At 27.8% G+C, this 18,644-nt stretch overlaps 2 protein-coding genes across 2 annotated transcripts; one reads left to right on the top strand and one right to left on the bottom strand.

Annotated features, from left to right (window-relative positions):
* The first annotated feature begins 6,074 nt into the window (after positions 1-6,074).
* LOC102665936 (uncharacterized) lies at positions 6,075-8,832 on the top strand. Its single transcript, XM_006586041.4, has 3 exons — positions 6,075-6,472; positions 7,599-7,751; positions 8,414-8,832. Exons 1-3 carry the CDS (start codon positions 6,194-6,196, stop codon positions 8,510-8,512), a joined length of 531 nt encoding a protein of 176 aa, XP_006586104.1. The 5' UTR covers positions 6,075-6,193; the 3' UTR covers positions 8,513-8,832.
* A 1,749-nt stretch (positions 8,833-10,581) lies between these two features.
* Positions 10,582-13,788, bottom strand: LOC100798944 (grpE protein homolog 2, mitochondrial). Its single transcript, XM_014779416.3, has 6 exons — positions 13,452-13,788; positions 13,016-13,175; positions 12,736-12,929; positions 12,448-12,615; positions 11,394-11,522; positions 10,582-10,979 (listed from the first exon to the last, which is right to left on the bottom strand). Exons 1-6 carry the CDS (start codon positions 13,593-13,595, stop codon positions 10,905-10,907), a joined length of 870 nt encoding a protein of 289 aa, XP_014634902.1. The 5' UTR covers positions 13,596-13,788; the 3' UTR covers positions 10,582-10,904.
* Between the last annotated feature and the right edge of the window lie 4,856 nt (positions 13,789-18,644).

Raw genomic sequence — 18,644 nt, 5'->3', positions numbered from 1 at the left:
TTTGTTATGTTCGTTAATTAAAAAATTAGTTAGTAATATTAAAATAAATTAAATAAATACAGTGATAAAATAATTGATACATCTATCTTATACAAAATGAACATAAAATTTGAAAGTGTAGTAACTAAGATGATAATCGAGAATAATGAAATATATTAAAAATTACAATTATAATGCAAATATGATAAAATTAATGATGATTTGAAATATGTTGTGCAGAATATATGTCTTCCCCCTGTTTGATTACTGATTTGTTAAAAATAGCCAAAATTTTTATTGTGCAGAATCATTTCCAATAATTAGATCATGCTAACACCCTTTAGCATGTCTCTACAACATCATCGTAACATAAATAATTGTCCTAACATATTTTGATATTAAGTTTTTCCTTAGCCAAAATGTGATTGTGATTGTTTAAATATTTTATTGATAATGCAATATAATGTTCTTTTGTAAATAAATTGTTAAACAAAAAATATTATCATTTTTGATTAAATCTAATGACACAAACATACTAATTATATTTAATAAACTAATTATATTAAAAAATTTAAAATTTTTACTAAAATAAATATATTATTATACAAAATTCAGATTTTAAAACAAATATTCACTCAAAAAATATCTTAAATGAATTAAATAATATAACAAAAATAATTATATTTAATAATATCATTTTTTAATAACAAAATTAATTTAATCAACCTTTAAAAATTGATTTAATAAATAAATAATTTAAAAACTAATTAAAAATAATTTTATATAATATAATATTTATATTTTATAATATTTTAATTTAAAAAAAAAAAAAAAAAAGTCAAGCAAGGAAAGTCAGAATGACCAAACCCGAGGATAGCCAAACCTGATTTTCCACCAGACACGTTGAAGTGGTGTATTTTGGGCAAAATAAATAAAATGGATGTTGATTGAGAATTTTGAGGAGAGAGAGCATGAATGCTTCTTACCCAGTTGTCCTTTCAAGCATATGAAGATATTGGATTTGTGTGGTTTCAAATCCAAACATTACTCAAAAGCACACACAGTGAGTGAAAAGACAAAGTGTTGCTATGAGTTCAGTTAGAAAAGAGAGAAAAAAAAAAACCTGTGAATCCAATCTTTGTGTGCAAGGACATAGGACCAAGGTTATCAGCGACATTAAGTCAATTACATTATTGCCCGTGTCTTGGCGGTTATTTACGATTATGACACTGACATTGTCTCACACGAAATGGTGTTTGGTTTAATGTGGTCATTGTTGTGGAATTCTTGTGTTGAATAGAATTGAAGAACTCGTTAACGTAATGTTTGATTTTATCTTATAAAATTAAGTTCCAAAAAATTAAGCTCCAAGTAAAAGTGATTTTGTCATATTGTGATTCCTTTTTTTGTGTTGATTTTATTTTTATCAGTTAAATTTGTATTGAATGAAATTAAAACAAAAATTATGTCGTTTCTATGCAGATTAGGATATTTCAATTGTTGATTAATAACGTGTTGTGTTGGTTGATTGGTAGATTAATGAATTGTAGTTAGTTGAACTTGAAAGTTACTTACCCGCTCTTAAAATCTGAAATTTTTTTGTTATCATTAATTAGTGTGACAATGCCGTGAAAATTAGATATACAGCTAATTAAAGTGTCAACTATCTGTCATCGTGTATTATTAAATTATTGGAAACTAATCTTACATTCATTATTTTGAGTCATATATATAGGCAATATCTTTATTTTTCTAGAAATATACGTAATATAGATAACCAAAATATATTTAAATAATTAGGTTATGTTCGATAAAAATGATGGAGATTTGATTTCATGACAGAGATCTGATTCAAATCTTAATGTCGGGTGACAGAACACGACAATAATAAAGTACCTATAAGTTTTCTAACGTTCAAGTCAGTGTTTGAAAGAGAAAAGTAGATAAATAGTGAGTTGGTTAGATTTCATACTTAAGATAAGTATTTATACACTTAAATTTAAGCAAAAAAGTTAATTAAGTAGTTATAGATATGCGATCCTCTTAACATGTCTTAAGTGTAAAAGTGTAACACGTACCACACCTACCCCTTGTTGGTGCTTCATGTTCTTACTTCTCACGTTATCAGTCTAGCTCAATCGAGTTATGTGAAAGATTTCGATCTAAGTTAACTTCAGATACTATATCAGAACAACTAAAACAAACATATGTATGAAGTCAACTTTTTTAAATACATGTGATTATTGATTAATTTTCAATTTTGATTATTCGTATATGGTTTTCTAACTTTGTACTTTTCATATTCTCAAAAAGCATAACTTTTATTATTATCAATGAACTTATTATCTTTATTATTCATGCACGTTAGTATATATTTGAAAAAAAATTTTCACCATAATCAAGTATTCTAACTAGTTAGATGATAATATAATTATTGTTTATAATAAATTTGTTGATTTTTATAATTATTTTACAAATTAAACTTATGTGTGAAGTTATTTAACGAAAATATATGATCATTTTGAGAAATTTACTCATTATTTTGTAAGACTATATATACATTATCAATGGGATCTAATTCATACGATTAAACAAAATTTATGAATTATTATAAACCACATGAATGTGTCTTTGATTTGAAAAATGTTATGGTAAATAGTCTTTTTTTTTTCTTAATGTGTAATTCGCTGATAGATGTATCCCTAGAAGATGAAAATACAAAATTTAGTCTCTCTAAAAAAATGCGACAAATATGTTATGCTGTTAACTTCTGTCTGCCACCGTTAATAAAATAGTCTACGTGGCATAGAGGAATAAATTTGTCACTGAAATGATTACCAACATGGATTGCTAGCATAGGAACATATTTGTCATAATATTATTTTTTTACTTTTTGTTTTCTCACACCGCTAACAAATACGTTCCTGAAAGATGAAAATACAAAATTTAGTCCCTAAAAATATAAAAAGTATAACAAATAACAAATATATCTGAACATTAATAATACAGTGATTAATTATTGTTATTATTATTATTATTATGTGTTTATAATTTACTGATCCTATTCATTTAATACTTATGTAATATATTTTCTAAATTTTCTTTTAATATATATTTTTATTATTTTGATTTCCTTATCAAACCTTAATCTTTGTTGTTAAAAAAGACTTTATCTTATATCTTATAATTTAATCAAATTTCTACTAAAATTTTCATTTTTAATCTTTAAAATTATTCCATATCACAATTCCAACTTAAGTGTCCTCATATTTGGATTGAAAATAATGTGTCGAGAATTTTGAGTAGAAAAAATACAATCGACCGTGGGACCAAATTTATTTATTTATTTATTTAAAAAAAGAACTTAATCAAATATTTAAAAAAAAGATCTCACAAAATTTAAACTAGATAAAGATAAAGTAAAATTATCAATCTTTTTTCTTAATCAATAATATATATATATATATACCTCAAATATGAAAAAATTCCTTAGATAAACCTTATGTGTTTCCATTCGAGACAACACTTATTATACATAATATGAATGAAATGAAAACATTTAGTAACAAATAAAGAACTCAAATAAATTTAAATAAAAAATGCAATAATGCTCAAACTAATACAAAAGTTAACTAAAAAAAAAACTAATACAGAGATTTTATTTTTTGTCTTTAGGACGTAGAGTTGTATCTCTTGCTGATTTAGGAGCTGTAATGACCTTGCATTCCATTTGACATATTGTGTCCAAGTACGTAATAAAGATTAATAATTAATCGAAGAAACAAAAAATTTCAAGAAATAAAAAAATTTCATTATTTTAAATGGTAACTCAATTTTTTATGTCATAAAACTAAAGAATTTTATTTTATTTTGAAAAATAAGTAATTATATTGTTTAATTAAAAAATTAACTAATAATTTGATAGATGGATAAATACATAAATAATCAAAATATAAGAATTCAAATTTTAAACTATATTTTATTATTTTTTTAATCTTTTTTTCCTTAACTTCTCTTTTATACCATTCACTATTATCGTCTAGATATATTTATAGTACTTTTTATCCCTTTTAAAAATTAAATTTTATATTTTCATCATACGAATTACATACTAAACAAGAAAAGTGGCTAAAAAGTGACTATATATATATATATATATATATATATATATATATATATATATATATATATATATATATGATCTTGTCACATGGGCTTCCGGGCAACAAAGGATACTCGATGTTGAAATCAAGACTTAACGAAAATCAAGAAAAATATATATGAACCTAAAATATCAGAAAGCATAAAACAAAGTTGTCTGAAAGCAAAATGTTAAAGAAATGTTTTTTTTGAAAAAATATTATGAATTTTAAAAAATCTTAGCATAATTTTTTAGACATAAAAATAATTAAATAAAATAAACTAATTTAAACACATATTTAAATGAATCTAAAGCTGTAAATTATTTAATATTATTTATTTATTATTGTTTTAGTGTATTAAAATAATAATTTCTTAAAGGCGGTAAAGTATTTAATATTATTTATTTAAATTAAACAATAAAAACAGAATTTAAAAACATCATAAGGAAATTATTTCATTGTGTGGAAAATTCGAACAAAATTCTTGTGTGAATGCTGTGTCATTTCAACCACATTCTCTATTTTGCAATTGGTACTATACAACCATTTTTTTCCATCAAATAGCATGATGTTAATATAATCACATAATAATTAATTTTTTCAAGACAGATCACATAATAATTACTACTATAACACGAAAACTTAACTACATCTCAACTGTACGCGAAAAAAAAAACTCAACCAACTCAAACCGAGACAAATTTAAGCGGTAAAATTATCCTTATGATATTTTTTCTATAATAATTGAGTATAATATATACTATTTATTTATTTCATGATGGTATAAAATAATTTCATATTATTATTTAAATTTAAATTATCGTTAATATAATTTTTAAAATAATTTTATAAAATCAATAAATTTATTATATATAATAATTTATAATTAATTATAAAATTATTTTACATTATTTACATGATTTTTTTTCATATATTATTTCTAAAAAAAATGAATGATAATTAAATAGTCTGTATATTATAATTATATATATATATTATAAATTATTTTATACTCGTGTATAATAATTTTTTGACTACTTTAATAATTATTTTAAAACTCATAGCTATCAAGATTTTTATTGGTTGACTTATTTCTGCAATAAATAAATTCTATTTTTATTTAATTAATAAATTTATTTATTAATTCATCTTGAAAATTTTCTAACAGTGTATGATAATTTTAATCTTTTAAGTGTGTAAATTAATGATAGTTATTTTTCAAAGAACAAAAATTTTAACAGAACAAAATTTTTAACATTCCTTAAATTTGTAAGATAAATTTGTTTTTTTTTAATGTGTAAGACTATTTTAACATTAAATTATAATTTTTAAAAAATTAATCTAACATTAAATTATATTCTTATTATATCAAATTCATATTAAATTATAAATTTCAAAAACCGATTTATCATTAAATCATATTCAAAACATACTTTCTATATTTTTTCTAAATATTTAAAAACTAAATTATTTTTTTTAGTAAATAACCAAATTGATTCATAAAAGTGTAAAACAACCACAAATTGATTTTTAAAATATGAAAATTTCAAATTTTGTCACTAAATATGTAAAAAAATACAAAAAAATTAATTTTACAAACATTTTATCGATATTAATCCATAAACTTTATAATTTAATATTAAATTAGTCTTTAAAAATATTATTTATTATTAAATTAATCTTTATATATTATAATTAATAATAAAATACTCTCACAAATTTTGATAAAATTACTTATTACATTTTTTTCATATTGAAAAATTAAATTTATATTTAAAAAATTAATTTATCATCACATCCCCATTTTCCTAACGAATTATATTATTTTTTTATTGATTAATTTGTAATGACTAAAATATTCATTTATCCGATTTCTAATCCTTAACGAAAACAAATTTATGATGACATCATAGTCTTGGAAACACCGATCCCTATTTCATCATCTCTTTCTTAAAAAAAAAAGTCACTCACTTCACATCACTTGTCACTCGTCACTCGTCACTCTGCCACTTCTTCTGCTTCGGTGTCAAACTCAGCATTCAAAACCCTCTTCCTCTGCCACCGCTGGAAAAATGGAGGCGGTGGGCTCGAGACTCAGCCGCGCCACCTCCCGTTACGGCGCCCCCACGGTGTTCAGCGGCCCCGTCAGAAAGTGGAAGAAGAAGTGGGTCCACGTCACCCCCTCTTCCTTACCCAACAACAACTCACACTCTCACACCAACAACTTCACCACCACCACCACCAACGATTCCTCTCGCCTCCTCCTCCGCCGTTGGACTCCAACTACCGCCGATGACTCCGCCGGAGCCGTCTCCGACGATCCTCCCCGAAGAAAGTTCCGTTACACCCCTGTATGTGTCTCTTTCTATGGCTTTGCATATTTTTTGTTTACCCTTTTGTTTTTTTGGAGAATATTTATTTGAGGTTTTGTTTTGTGGTTAAAAGTTTCGATTTTTGTTTCTGCGCTGTGTTGATAGGTTGCGGTGATGTTTAGGTTGGTGTGTTGGGTTGGATTGTTTGTTTGCATGTGGCATGAATTGGGATTTGGGATTGTTAGAAACATGGTTTGTCTGAGTTTCGAGTTTGGGAATGGTATGTATGTGGAAAAGATGGAAGAAAAGAGAGAAGATAGATAAGAAAATACAGATTAATGATGATTTCTTTTTATTTAGTTGAAGAGAAAATGATGAAAAAAAAGAAGAAGAAGAAGAAAGAGTTAACTTATAGAAGTACAAAATAACAAAAATAATAAAGCCTTATCGCACTTGGTAAGGTTGACTGTATGGATCACACAGTGTCATTTGGTTTGGTTAAAGATTAAAGTTGCATAAAAGTGAAAATTCAAAACTCTCTTTTCTTCTATTTTCTCTTGAATTTAAATTTTTAAAATTTTCTCTCGTTCCTCGTTTTCCTACCTCAATACCAGACAGTAGGCTAGTGGGGTTCCTCCCTAGTATTTTATTCATAAGTGTAAATGTCCACCCAAGAATGGGGTGTATTGGGGTGGAAGAAAGAAAAGGTAAAGAGAAAAAGCGATAAATCATAGACGTGATAAGTGATATGATGGGAAAATAACGGATAAGTAAGAGGAAGAAAAAATAGAAAGGAAATGATATGGAAGGAAAGTGGATAGATGTTTATAAAGGTTGAGAATTGATATAATTATGTTTACAAGTTTGTTTAGTCCTTACGTGGGTGGAGATTGTGGTTCCATTGAGTATTGAAGTTGTTATCTTTTCTTGTTGGTTGAAACAGGTTATGTCATAATTTTGTGTTTGGGTTGGTGTGTGGGTGGATGGTTGTTATGACTATAGATTTCTTTAGTTGAAGTTGGGGAAGGAACTACCTCACACAAGTCTAGTAAGTTTGAATCAAGAAAAATTGACAAAGTTTGTGCATTACTTTTTGGTGCATCACATTTTCAGTCAAATGAGTCCTTTTCATTATGAGTGAGGGTTGGTCAATTTCATGATGCAGATTGCTGTGCTAGAAGAACAGAAAAAGATGAATGTTGTGAAGGCTGAACATGAACCCACAATTGAGGCTGACCAATTGGCATTTAGACAGACAAATGTGACTCACGAGATGCAGGGGAAACTAAACATGAATGAAATGTTGGAGGAAACCAAGGTAAAGTAACAGAATTCTCCGTTCCTGTTTTGAATGGTTTTGAACATTTTTCTGGTTTCAATTTTCACTTTCAAAGTTGACGTAGGATTTGATGTGCTTCAAATTTATCTTTTCCTCACTTGTACCAGACTGCCCTTAGATATCCTTTGCTTACAATTATTGACGCACACACCCAAACCTTAGGTCAACATTCCAGAATGATCATGTGTACATGCAATAAACCATAATGCCATGTAAAGACTGCTATCAATTTTCCCTAGGGGTTTCCAAAATCATTTTGCCAGTTCAGGTGTAAAACTATAAACTTTGCCTAGTTGTATTAAATAGATGGTTCCAATATCTTATAAAAGAGGAGGGTTGTGTTAGGCAATTGAGAGCATGGCCATTGACAGCACAACCTTATCTTTGAAGATTTGGTATTTAACCGAGTTGTATGGTTCCGTGTGATCCATATAGCCAACGTCATCTAGTAGGATAATGCTTTTGTTGTTGTTAATGTTAGATCCTTAACGATAATGACTTGATTTTGATACTATACATGATTCGTTGGGGATCTATTTAGCATCCCCACTTAAAAGAATAACGCTTTTGTTACTGTTATTCTCGTTGGATATAACGTTCTGATAATTATTAACATTGATCTAATATCAATTATGTTGCAGGATTCAAACATTGGTAATTTGGATCTTGGTTCAGACTTCCAAAGCAACACCGGTGAAAACAGCCACGACAGTGATTCTCAATTGGAAAATAGTATCTAGTGGGTGGTCCATGAACTTAGTATCTGTAAGTAGGAAATCAATCTGTTAGTCATCTAAGTGTTCGTTCAAGAAATACTAAGCTAGTATATATGACCTTTTATCACCGTACATCCTACCATCCTATATTGACTTATAATGTAGTTAGCCATAATCTTGTGTATAGTTAGCACTTAACTAGTGCTGCCAGTGAGTATTATAGGAATGATAAGTAACTAGTTTTGCTCAGCATAGGATAATCAGTTGTATCTTGTAATGGATCATATGCATGATGTGATGCTACTATATATTTCTAAATATAAAACCTCAATATGCTACCAAAATTTGACTGCTTTTATGTTTCATCACCCCGAGCGCTGTCATGCCTTAATTGTGGTGCATTGTAGGTTTTGGAAATTGAAAAGTATGGAAGAGAAAACGAAGGTGCAATTTCTTAAGTGTTTTTAATGTTGTTTTTCAATTAGAATTGGAGTTTTACTTCTGTAATTCATATTATAGAAGTTTGCATTAAACATTAATGTAGATTACTGAAGTTAAATTATAATTCTGATTCATCAAAAGTACCTAAAGGATGAATGAAGAAAAACCCTTTGGTGAAAGAGTGGGGATATGAGAAACCGCTTATATTGCAATACCTGTAGTGAATCTTTTTTCCTTAAATAAATCCAAAACCAGATATTCCCTGTCAATGGATAACAATGAACTAAATCACTGTCCTAAGATCTGTCCTAATATTATTAGGGTAAAATATGTATTTGGCCCTATACTACTAGTCAAACCTGATCTTAGTCCCTATAACTTTAAAGAGCTTAGTATCAAGATTTTTCAATTTCAATTTTACCTTATTTTAACCAAATACACTATTCACCGTGTTTAAAGCATTTTTATGTTACTGCAAAGGGGATTGGACTTAGAACGCGACACAGGCTTATGTTTTACGATCATTTCTCACTTTGAAAGAAATATAACTATTTTTCACTTTAACCCATTTTCTGTTTGTCTCTATTACATTTATCAGATTTCATTCTCTAGTAACTTTAACCCATTTTCTCTCTACCTCCACTGAGCGCATATAGTTTAACGGATGGGGAGTTATTTTAACTTAACAAAGTTTTGTCACGTTCATAATAATCATGTATAAGTTCAACAAAATTGTTTTAAATGATGCAATCTAGAAAGGAAAAAAAAATTCAATTTCTTGTCATGTTTGAGAATTGCTATCAGTACCTCAATGTTAGTTCGAGTCTCAAGATACTCCTTTGTAGTTTATGTTAGTTCGAGTCTCAAGCATTTGTAGTTTGTTCCACAAATTGAGACTATTTAAACTAAAAAGGAATTCTTGAATATACTAATACCAACAATAATATTTACATCTTTGATGCAAAAATAAATTCTCAGGAAATAAATTCTCTCAACTATAATTAAACATATTAATGACGGGTAACAACTTTTTGCTTTAGAACATCAGAAGAAATAAAATTCTTTTTCCTAACTTTCCAATAAATTAATTCCATTCAAGCAAACTCAAGGAATCCAAAATAATGCAAAAGCACAAATCAATAATAAAATAAAGTTAAAGTATAATTTTGATCCCTAATTTCTTCATGATTTTGGTCCATATGAATTTTAATTGTAACATTTGATTTTTCTAATCTTATAAATTGATAATTTTAATCTTCCTAATAGATTATTAACAAACCATTCTAATTAATTGAGTTATTAAATTAATTATAAATTAATCAAAACTATTAGTTATTAAAAAATTAAATAAAAATTATTAATCCTAAGTTTTCATAACATTATTCTCTTCTTCTCCACAAACACCTCTTTTACTTACACTATCACAAGTAATTCCACCAGTAATTGCACCAAATTAGGTAATAGTCTTCAAAGTTTTAAATGATTTATAAAAAAAAAAAATTATAATTAATTTTATATTTCCAATAACCACAATTATTAGTTAATAATCTATCAAGGAAACCAAATGTTTCAAATAAAAATCAAGGAAACTAAAATCATGAATTTGAAAAACTAAAAAAACCATAATTATAATTTAGCCTAAAAAAATATGATTGGCAGATAGTAAGGGTCTAGATCTCCTGAATTCAGTGCGGGTATGTAGAGGTTCCACTACAAAAGATGTTACTATAATGATCAAAATCTCAAGGAATAAAGCTCATACTACACTGGAATTTTTTTTATCAAGAAAAAAATAAAAAACAAAACTCCGAATAATAGGAGAAAAGAATAGTCCTTTCCGTGCAGGACAAAATACAGTCCATCCAGCAAAACTAGTGTTGAGGAGAAGCATATTGCAAAAAGACATCGAATGGCATCCACTAAGAACCCACCACTGCTCAGGCATTTCTTCATGCCATCATGATCATTCAGCTGCTTAGTTATCCTCCACTTCTTGAGTTACACCAACTTCTGCCGGACGAAGAACACGATCATAGAGCATATATCCTGCCTGCAAATATGACCATAGTATTGTCATTAATCCATGCTCTCAATCAATCTCTAAACCTTGTTATTGATGGTAAGGGATGGAAAGGAAGGGAATGGAATGAAATGGCAAATGGTGTCATTGTTGGGTGTTTATGAATGAACCATCAAGCAAAACCAAGAACAAGACCACATATATTTCAACATAAAGATAACAAAACCTCTTAGAAAAAGAATGTAGAAAGTAAAAGCCCATTGATAATCTATTAATCATCAAAGAAAGTCATAAACAGTGAAACACGTCAACCTAGAATCCTAAGATTGCAAATTGTGTTTGAAAATATTTTCCAAATACAACATAAAATTTTGAAGGACAATGCAAATGTTGACATTGAGGAGGGAAAATGATAGTAGTACAACAAACAAGTATGCAGAATACCTTCAGAACAACTCCAACAGTGCCAGGAGCCTTGGAAGCATCAGGGATTTGGAAGATGGCATTGTGCATGTGTGGATCAAAAGGCTCATTTGTAGGATCAAATTTTTTCACACCAAACTTTTTGAGTACCTGTAAGCAGCAGTTGTCAACCAAACCAACAAGGTTAAACACTGGAACTTTCTCCAAAAGCACATTAAATCGAGCAATGTTGCAAACTTATAAATGTTTCTCTAAGTCTCACTTCACTTCATTATGAATCCCACTCTATTCTCCTAAACATGGACCTATTGTCATGGGGTTGATGTTAAAATTTCATCAATCTTACTAGATACTTGTTATTTGTGTTATTAGTTTACTGCGCATTCCTTTTCTTGTATTGGTTTGTTGGACTTAGGCTTATCTTGGATTTTAATGTGTTCTTTAATTTGCCTCCAAGTTTCTATTATGATTTTAAATACATGGGACTATAACAATAGGATTTTAACTGTAATGCTTGTAGGATAAGTAATGGGAAATGCTTTTTCTAAAACAGAATAATCCACCTATAAGTTATTACAATTTACAATTCATGGCAAATTTGTATCTTCTAGAAAATACATGCACAATCAAACCCTACGTGTGATTCCTAGTTTTCTTATATTATCTTCTACTCTGTTTTCTTCAATTTTCTCTACAACCAAGGCTACTTTCCTTGCAGATATTATGAACAATTCAACCCGCCAAAACCAAATTACCAGAGTTCACTTTTCCTGTAAGATTCCCTAAAACCAATCTTAATCCTAGATAGTCTGACAACACCCTGAAGGCCTGACAGCCACCACCCGCAGCCAAAATCCATCTCCTAATCCCGGCAAATCAACCCCCTCTTTCTCAAAAACACCTGTTACCTATCATTTACCCAGAAACTCATAAAAGTGGAATATTACAAGAGGTAGAGTAGGCATACACAAACACAAACACAACCACATAAATGACACTGGGAAAAGACACTATATTAGCTTTGACTATTGCTGTATAACAACTAAACAGCCATGCACATAGTAGAACAGCCTACCTCTGCAAGTTGTTTCTCTGTCATTTCAACACCTTTTAGAAGTGTTTTCAGGAGTTCTGCTGCTTCAGAAGACTCCTCAGGAGATTCAATTTTCGAAAAGCTTTCCTTTACAACTGAGGAAGCTCTTCCCAAATTATCAGCGACGTCTAGTAAACTCTTTGCAAAATTCTACATCAAATTTGAAATTTGAAACCACTCAGCACAAAACTGAAAAGCACATGACAAGGGAGCAAGAGCCAAGAGACCTGAATCACAAAATAAGAATTAGACAACGGCCAAAACTCAAACCTGTATAGCAAATTTTTTCGAATTCTCCGCTTCGCGTCGTGTCCTATCCATGACATTCTCCATCTCTGCATAAGTTCGCAGAACTTTATCCTGCATTTTCTCAATCTCCTTGTGCTTCAACTTCAAAAGTTGTTCCTTCTCAGCAACAAGCTTTATCAAATCATCCCTGGACAGATCACATTCAATCTCTACATCTGAATCAGAAAACGCATTTCATTAAAAAACTTTTGATCTTTATTTATAACCAGTCAAGGTTGAGACTGAGATTCCAAAATAGAACCTGATTCTTTGGTTTGATCCGCAGCTTCGGCTTGTTCAGACTGATCAGATACCTTTGCTCCTTCACTTGCATGTTCATGTGAGGCCGTTGAAGAAAATCCAAATCTCGAAGTCAATGATGGATTCATTGAATTCAGAAAATTGGTTTGAACTGGAATCAGCTGGAACATAAGAAAACGCACATGAAACTTAACGAGAATTTCTAACTAAAACTAAATTTACTCAACACAGAATTACAAGGCACAAAATGGAACAATAATAAATTTGACATAATAATTCATAGCCAGAAAATCATAACAGAATAAACTAAACTCACACACGGCATAAAAAATGCCATAACTGGAAAGTTTTCAATAAACCCTAAAACCCCAGATAAACCCCCACTACTAAAAATAGCGAAAAATCAAATTTTGATAACGTTTTCGAAGTGGGGTTACCTTGTTGGGAGATGGGTGAAGGAGGGAATTGAAGTTATTGGAGAGGTTGGTGGAGAAAGGTTGGGAATTTCGTGAAACAGAGAAAAGGGTGAAGCTTCGAGAAAGGGTGGCAGAGGAACGGGACAAAACCCTGTAAGCAAACATGGCCGAAGAGAATCGATTGAGAAGGAATAATTTGATTTGGTATTGAATAAGGGAAGTGATTTGTGAGGAGAGGAGAATAAATGAGGGAAAATTTGCTTGGACAGAAAGAAAACAAATGTTGTTTTTCTTAGGTTCGTGAGTTTGGGGGTTAGGGTTTATGGGGAATGTTTCTTTGTTGACGATATTGCCCTTCTTTCTGGTTTGTGGCCTGGTGGTCCGGTTGGAAATAGCGATGTTTAATTTTTATTTTTAATCATGTTTTTAGTCACTTAAATTAAGAAGTTTGTATTTTTATTCTCTCAAATAAAAATTTACATTTTCTAATTTTCTGAATTAAAAAAATCTCTCTTCAACTAAAAAATAATTTTTATAGTCTCTTAAATTTAAGTAATTAAAAAATAATTAAGTCTGAATTATATATATATATATATATATATATATATATATATATATTTGTGTAATTTCTTTTATGATTTGGGTGAAGATTAGATTAATAATATGGGAAATAAACAAGAAGGATTTTAATTTTGGGTTTAAAAAATAGGATGCGGTCTACTATGGGCAAAGCAATTATATCCTCCGCAGTGAAAAAGAAATGCTGACCATCAGATTGAAGGTTAGCAAAAATTAATTTTTGAAAATTTATAAAAGGTGACATAATTGTCACACGACAATTTTTTAATGGGAGAAACACATGATATATTTTTTTTTTACAGTGACCTAGTTATTTTTTCCAAGGTCGTTGGTCCTAAACACATGGTTTTTCTTTTCATGCTTCAATTTTCCATAAACAAACCTCTGTCAAAAATTTGGTTCCACAATCAAACACAACAACATTGAATCAAAGGTATAATAAAAAATCAATAACCAAAAAAAAAATGACCCTCACAACCCCTGCAACTATACTTGGTAGTTCTAAGATCAAATAAGTGATATGTGTGTAGCCAAAATGATAACATGACTCATTAGTCATTCCCACTTGTTCAGTCAACATCCACCATTAGCAACATCTTTTCCACAATCAAAATCGTTACCCATTTTTACTCAAGAAGATAACGACTATTGACTTGTCGTAGCACACAATAGGTATATCAAGTCAAAAAAAATAATCTAAAAGACCTTGGATTGGATCGAACCCAAACAACATCTTTTAGAACTGGGTGCCTTGGAGAAGATAATTGGATCATTGGAAAAACATATCACGTGTTTCTCCAAATATAAACATTGTCACGTTGCAATTATGTTACCTTTTAGAAATTTTTGAAAATTAATTTTTGCATACCTTCAAGCACCAGTTCCATGGATTAATCTTATCCATCTGTTAAAAAATTAATTAATGGAACAATCAGTATTTGAAGGATATGATCACCTTTCACACAATAGACTGGGTCTACAGAATAGAAGACTCTCGAAGAATGAAACAGAAGCAAAAGAAGAAGAAAATGTACTAAGAAGGTTGTGGAGGCTTTCTTTTATTATAACTAGCATGATGCCCCTGGATTGTACAGCCGCATTAATTTTCTCTTTTTCAAAATCACTTGTGAATATACTAATTTTTTATACTAAATCATTAATGTAATCCACATATAGGAATGAGTATCCCTGAAGCCCGCATTTTAGGAGTGTCAGATAAATTTGATCTGTAAAATAAATTCTCTTTTTATTAAAGGTTTGTATTTGACCCGTAAAAGTCCATCAATAAATAGGTTGATCTATACGTCCAAATAGTCATTTAAAAAATAATATAAAACATTACTTTTTAAAAAAGTGAAAAATATATAAAATTATAACAAAAAAATAACTTTATTTTTTAAGGTAAAATCTATCACATTAAAATATATCAATATTTTAAACAAAATAAAAATTTAAATTAAAAATCAAAATCTGAACCTAACAAATTAATAATACTTATAAATTATACTGAAGCAAATTATATAAATAATATGTGAATATACAAATAAAGATCGCTAGGTTTATGAATTTAATGAGTTGGACTCAAAAACTTAATATAATTATAGGAATTTAAAAAAAATGATATTCATAAGGTCTATGGGCTTAACTAATCTATCCGGGCCAATTTGGCTCAATTTATCAACCCGTATGCACATCCATTAGTTTGATATATATAAATTGTTAATTTCAAATTTTACAAACTACAAACTAAATAACTTAGTAAGGTACCAATACCTTATTATTTATATTTTCAATGCATATTTGAAATATATTTATCTATAAAATTAAATTTTTTTAGACAAATATATTTAACTTGATTAAGTTCACAAAGATGGCAAAAAGAGTGGGAGAGAATATTTTATAAATAGATGCAATTATTGTTAATTTGAAATACACCTATTTAAAAATTTAATTTCATAGTATTATATTTTATAAACAACATTTTTTATAATTTAAAATATAAAAATTGATAAAATTAGATGCAACTATTGAAATCATGTCTTAGGTCATGAGTTCATCATCAATGTAACACATTTTCAACCTCTAAACAATAAACTGAATGTAATGAATAGGATGTGCGATAATCGATTTTTAACGACTCAATTGCATGAACAATCTAATTTATCGACCAATGATTTTTAGTTGACTAGTTGTCAAAAAGTTTAGGAACCAAAATCATAAAAAACTACTATAAAAACTTATATTATATTTGATCTCTTAGATTCTAATATCAATTTAATCACTAATTATGTTTTATTTATTGAAGTTGTTTTATTTTCATAACTAAAATAATATTTGTGTATATTGTAGATCAATGAGTTTGTAAAACGAGGGTTCTAAGATACATGCTTATATGTCATCTTAAGAAGTAATGCCTGCTATGATAGGCAAAGCTAAAGTTCAACAAAAGCTCATTGATAATTTGGATACCGAATTCGTTTAAGGTATGACTTTTTACTCTATATTAGCTATGATAATTCCTGAAAATTGAAATGATTATCTGTAATAAAGTTGCTAACAGATACAAAAGGAGTTCCATCTACCACCTAGTGACTTCTCAAATGTTGAACATTTCAAAGAGACCTTGAGTGGTTATAACATTGATAAGTTTGAGAAATTGAACAAAAAGATGGTACAAACAGTGGATGACATGCATGCTTATGATATTCATAACCTCTTAAAGACGTTCAGAAAATTCCTATGATTAAGTTTGTAAGCAATTTACCAGGAGAGAAAATAATACAAGCAGTAATGTGCATGCATGTATGATCTTGATGTATCTGTGGTGCATACATATGATTCACCATTTAAAAAAAGTATATATGCAATGACTTCACCTACATACTTGTTTGGACGAAAGTTTGCAAAATGTGTACTAAAATGGTGGCCCTGTGCCTTTTAACGAGAAAAGGGAAAAATGGTTGTTTATTGAAGGTATAAATAAGAGTCAATTTTAACATTATAATTATTTATTCTTATAAATTCATACCTTAATAATAATAATAATAAAAAATAGCAACAACAACAAAGTTCTTTTCATGATGATCAATTATAAGATATTATAATTTTTTATTCTTATAAATTCATACCATAAAGAATATCAAATATTCATTAAGTATAATAAATATAAAATAATAATAATATACACAATAATAGTATAGTTTTTATTATTAATAATGATGTTTTTTAATTTACTTAGATTGAAAAACATAACATATAAAAAGTAACTCATAAAAATAATTATACATATAAATAATCATTTTTATAGATAAATAATTTTTATAATAGTTAAATTATAAGATATAAAATTTGAATCATAATATTTTTTATGCATAAATAACTTTTTTCTAACTGCCTACATAGACCAATTGGCTTGTTCTAGCTTTATTTTTTTTAAAATAAAACTATTTTAATTGAAACTTATTAATAATAATTATCCATTTTTATATTATTTTATGCAATAAAAGTATTATAGATATTATGTATATGTATTTTCAAACATAAAAGGGACTAGTGTATGAATATAAATTAGAGTGACATTATGTATAATTTGAAAAAAAATTAGGGAGTGAGAGAATAATTTACTCTAAAACTTAATAAACCGTTTTTAAGGGCTAAGGCTTAACATTTTTACTTAAACATAATTTTTTAAAAGTTTAAATTTGACCTTATTAATAAATGAATCAAGTCAAGTGAAATCTTATGTAGATTACAAACAGAAATCTAGCTCAGTTGATTTAATCAAATGTGTGGATCATTGTAAATCTCTTTATACTTATCTTTTATTTCATTGGATTAAAAAATCTAAAGTAGATCGTATTGTAAGCTCCTATTATTTATTAAAGACCCGGCCTACTAAAACTCTTATTAAAGACTTGACCTATTAAAGCTCCTACTAGACTAGAACAATATATTCACTTCAACTAATAAAACAAAATACAACTATTAAGATAATAATTGTCATGCAGGATTGGTGTAAAAATATTTATATTGTTAAATAATTAAAAAATATTATTCACATAATTTTTAATATAATTATCATAAAATAATAAAATTACAATATATAATAATTTATAATCAAATGACAATTGTAAATCTTTTATATTGTGAAGGCATTTTAATTAGCTTCAAATATTTGTATTATTCATTTAAATAACATTAGTTCATTCTTTATGAACCACTAAATATAAAATTGCATCTAGGTACAAATATTAAAAAAATCCAAAAAATTATTTTAACATTTTCATTTCTAATACACAATTAATTTGATTCATTTTTAAAATATATTTTTTTTTATTTTAATTGTAAAAAAATATTTGACTTATTTGACAACATATGTCCTTAATAAAAAAAAATGACAAAATATGGCAATTGTGTTAGACTTTTGCAAAACACATTTAAAAAGATACTAGAAAGTGAAGTTCTTATTCTTAAGTACAATGAATTAGTGATTATTTTATAAAATTACTTTATTTTAAAAATGTTATGATTTTACTCATTAAAATTTTAAAATAACACCTTAAGCAAATTGACTTAAATGATTATACACTTTACTTCCTTCACACCATTTTGTGGTGACTCTTACTCATAGTTCTA

This window comes from Glycine max, chromosome 8 (genome assembly GCF_000004515.6).
Source record: "Glycine max cultivar Williams 82 chromosome 8, Glycine_max_v4.0, whole genome shotgun sequence".
NCBI classification, from domain to species: Eukaryota; Viridiplantae; Streptophyta; class Magnoliopsida; order Fabales; family Fabaceae; genus Glycine; species Glycine max.
The sequence above is the reverse complement of the archived record's forward strand: the minus strand, read 5'-3'. Positions and strand labels throughout refer to the sequence as shown.

Coding starts and splice junctions, on each gene's coding strand:
- LOC102665936 (XM_006586041.4), top strand. CDS start 6,194: ATGGAGGCGGTGGGCTCGAGACTCAGCCGCGCCACCTCCCGTTACGGC. Junction 6,473..7,598: donor GAAAGTTCCGTTACACCCCT/GTATGTGTCTCT, acceptor TTCATGATGCAG/ATTGCTGTGCTAGAAGAACA. Junction 7,752..8,413: donor AAATGTTGGAGGAAACCAAG/GTAAAGTAACAG, acceptor ATTATGTTGCAG/GATTCAAACATTGGTAATTT.
- LOC100798944 (XM_014779416.3), bottom strand. CDS start 13,595: ATGTTTGCTTACAGGGTTTTGTCCCGTTCCTCTGCCACCCTTTCTCGA. Junction 12,930..13,015: donor GGATCAAACCAAAGAATCAG/GTTCTATTTTGG, acceptor TTTCTGATTCAG/ATGTAGAGATTGAATGTGAT. Junction 12,616..12,735: donor CGAAAAAATTTGCTATACAG/GTTTGAGTTTTG, acceptor AATTTGATGTAG/AATTTTGCAAAGAGTTTACT.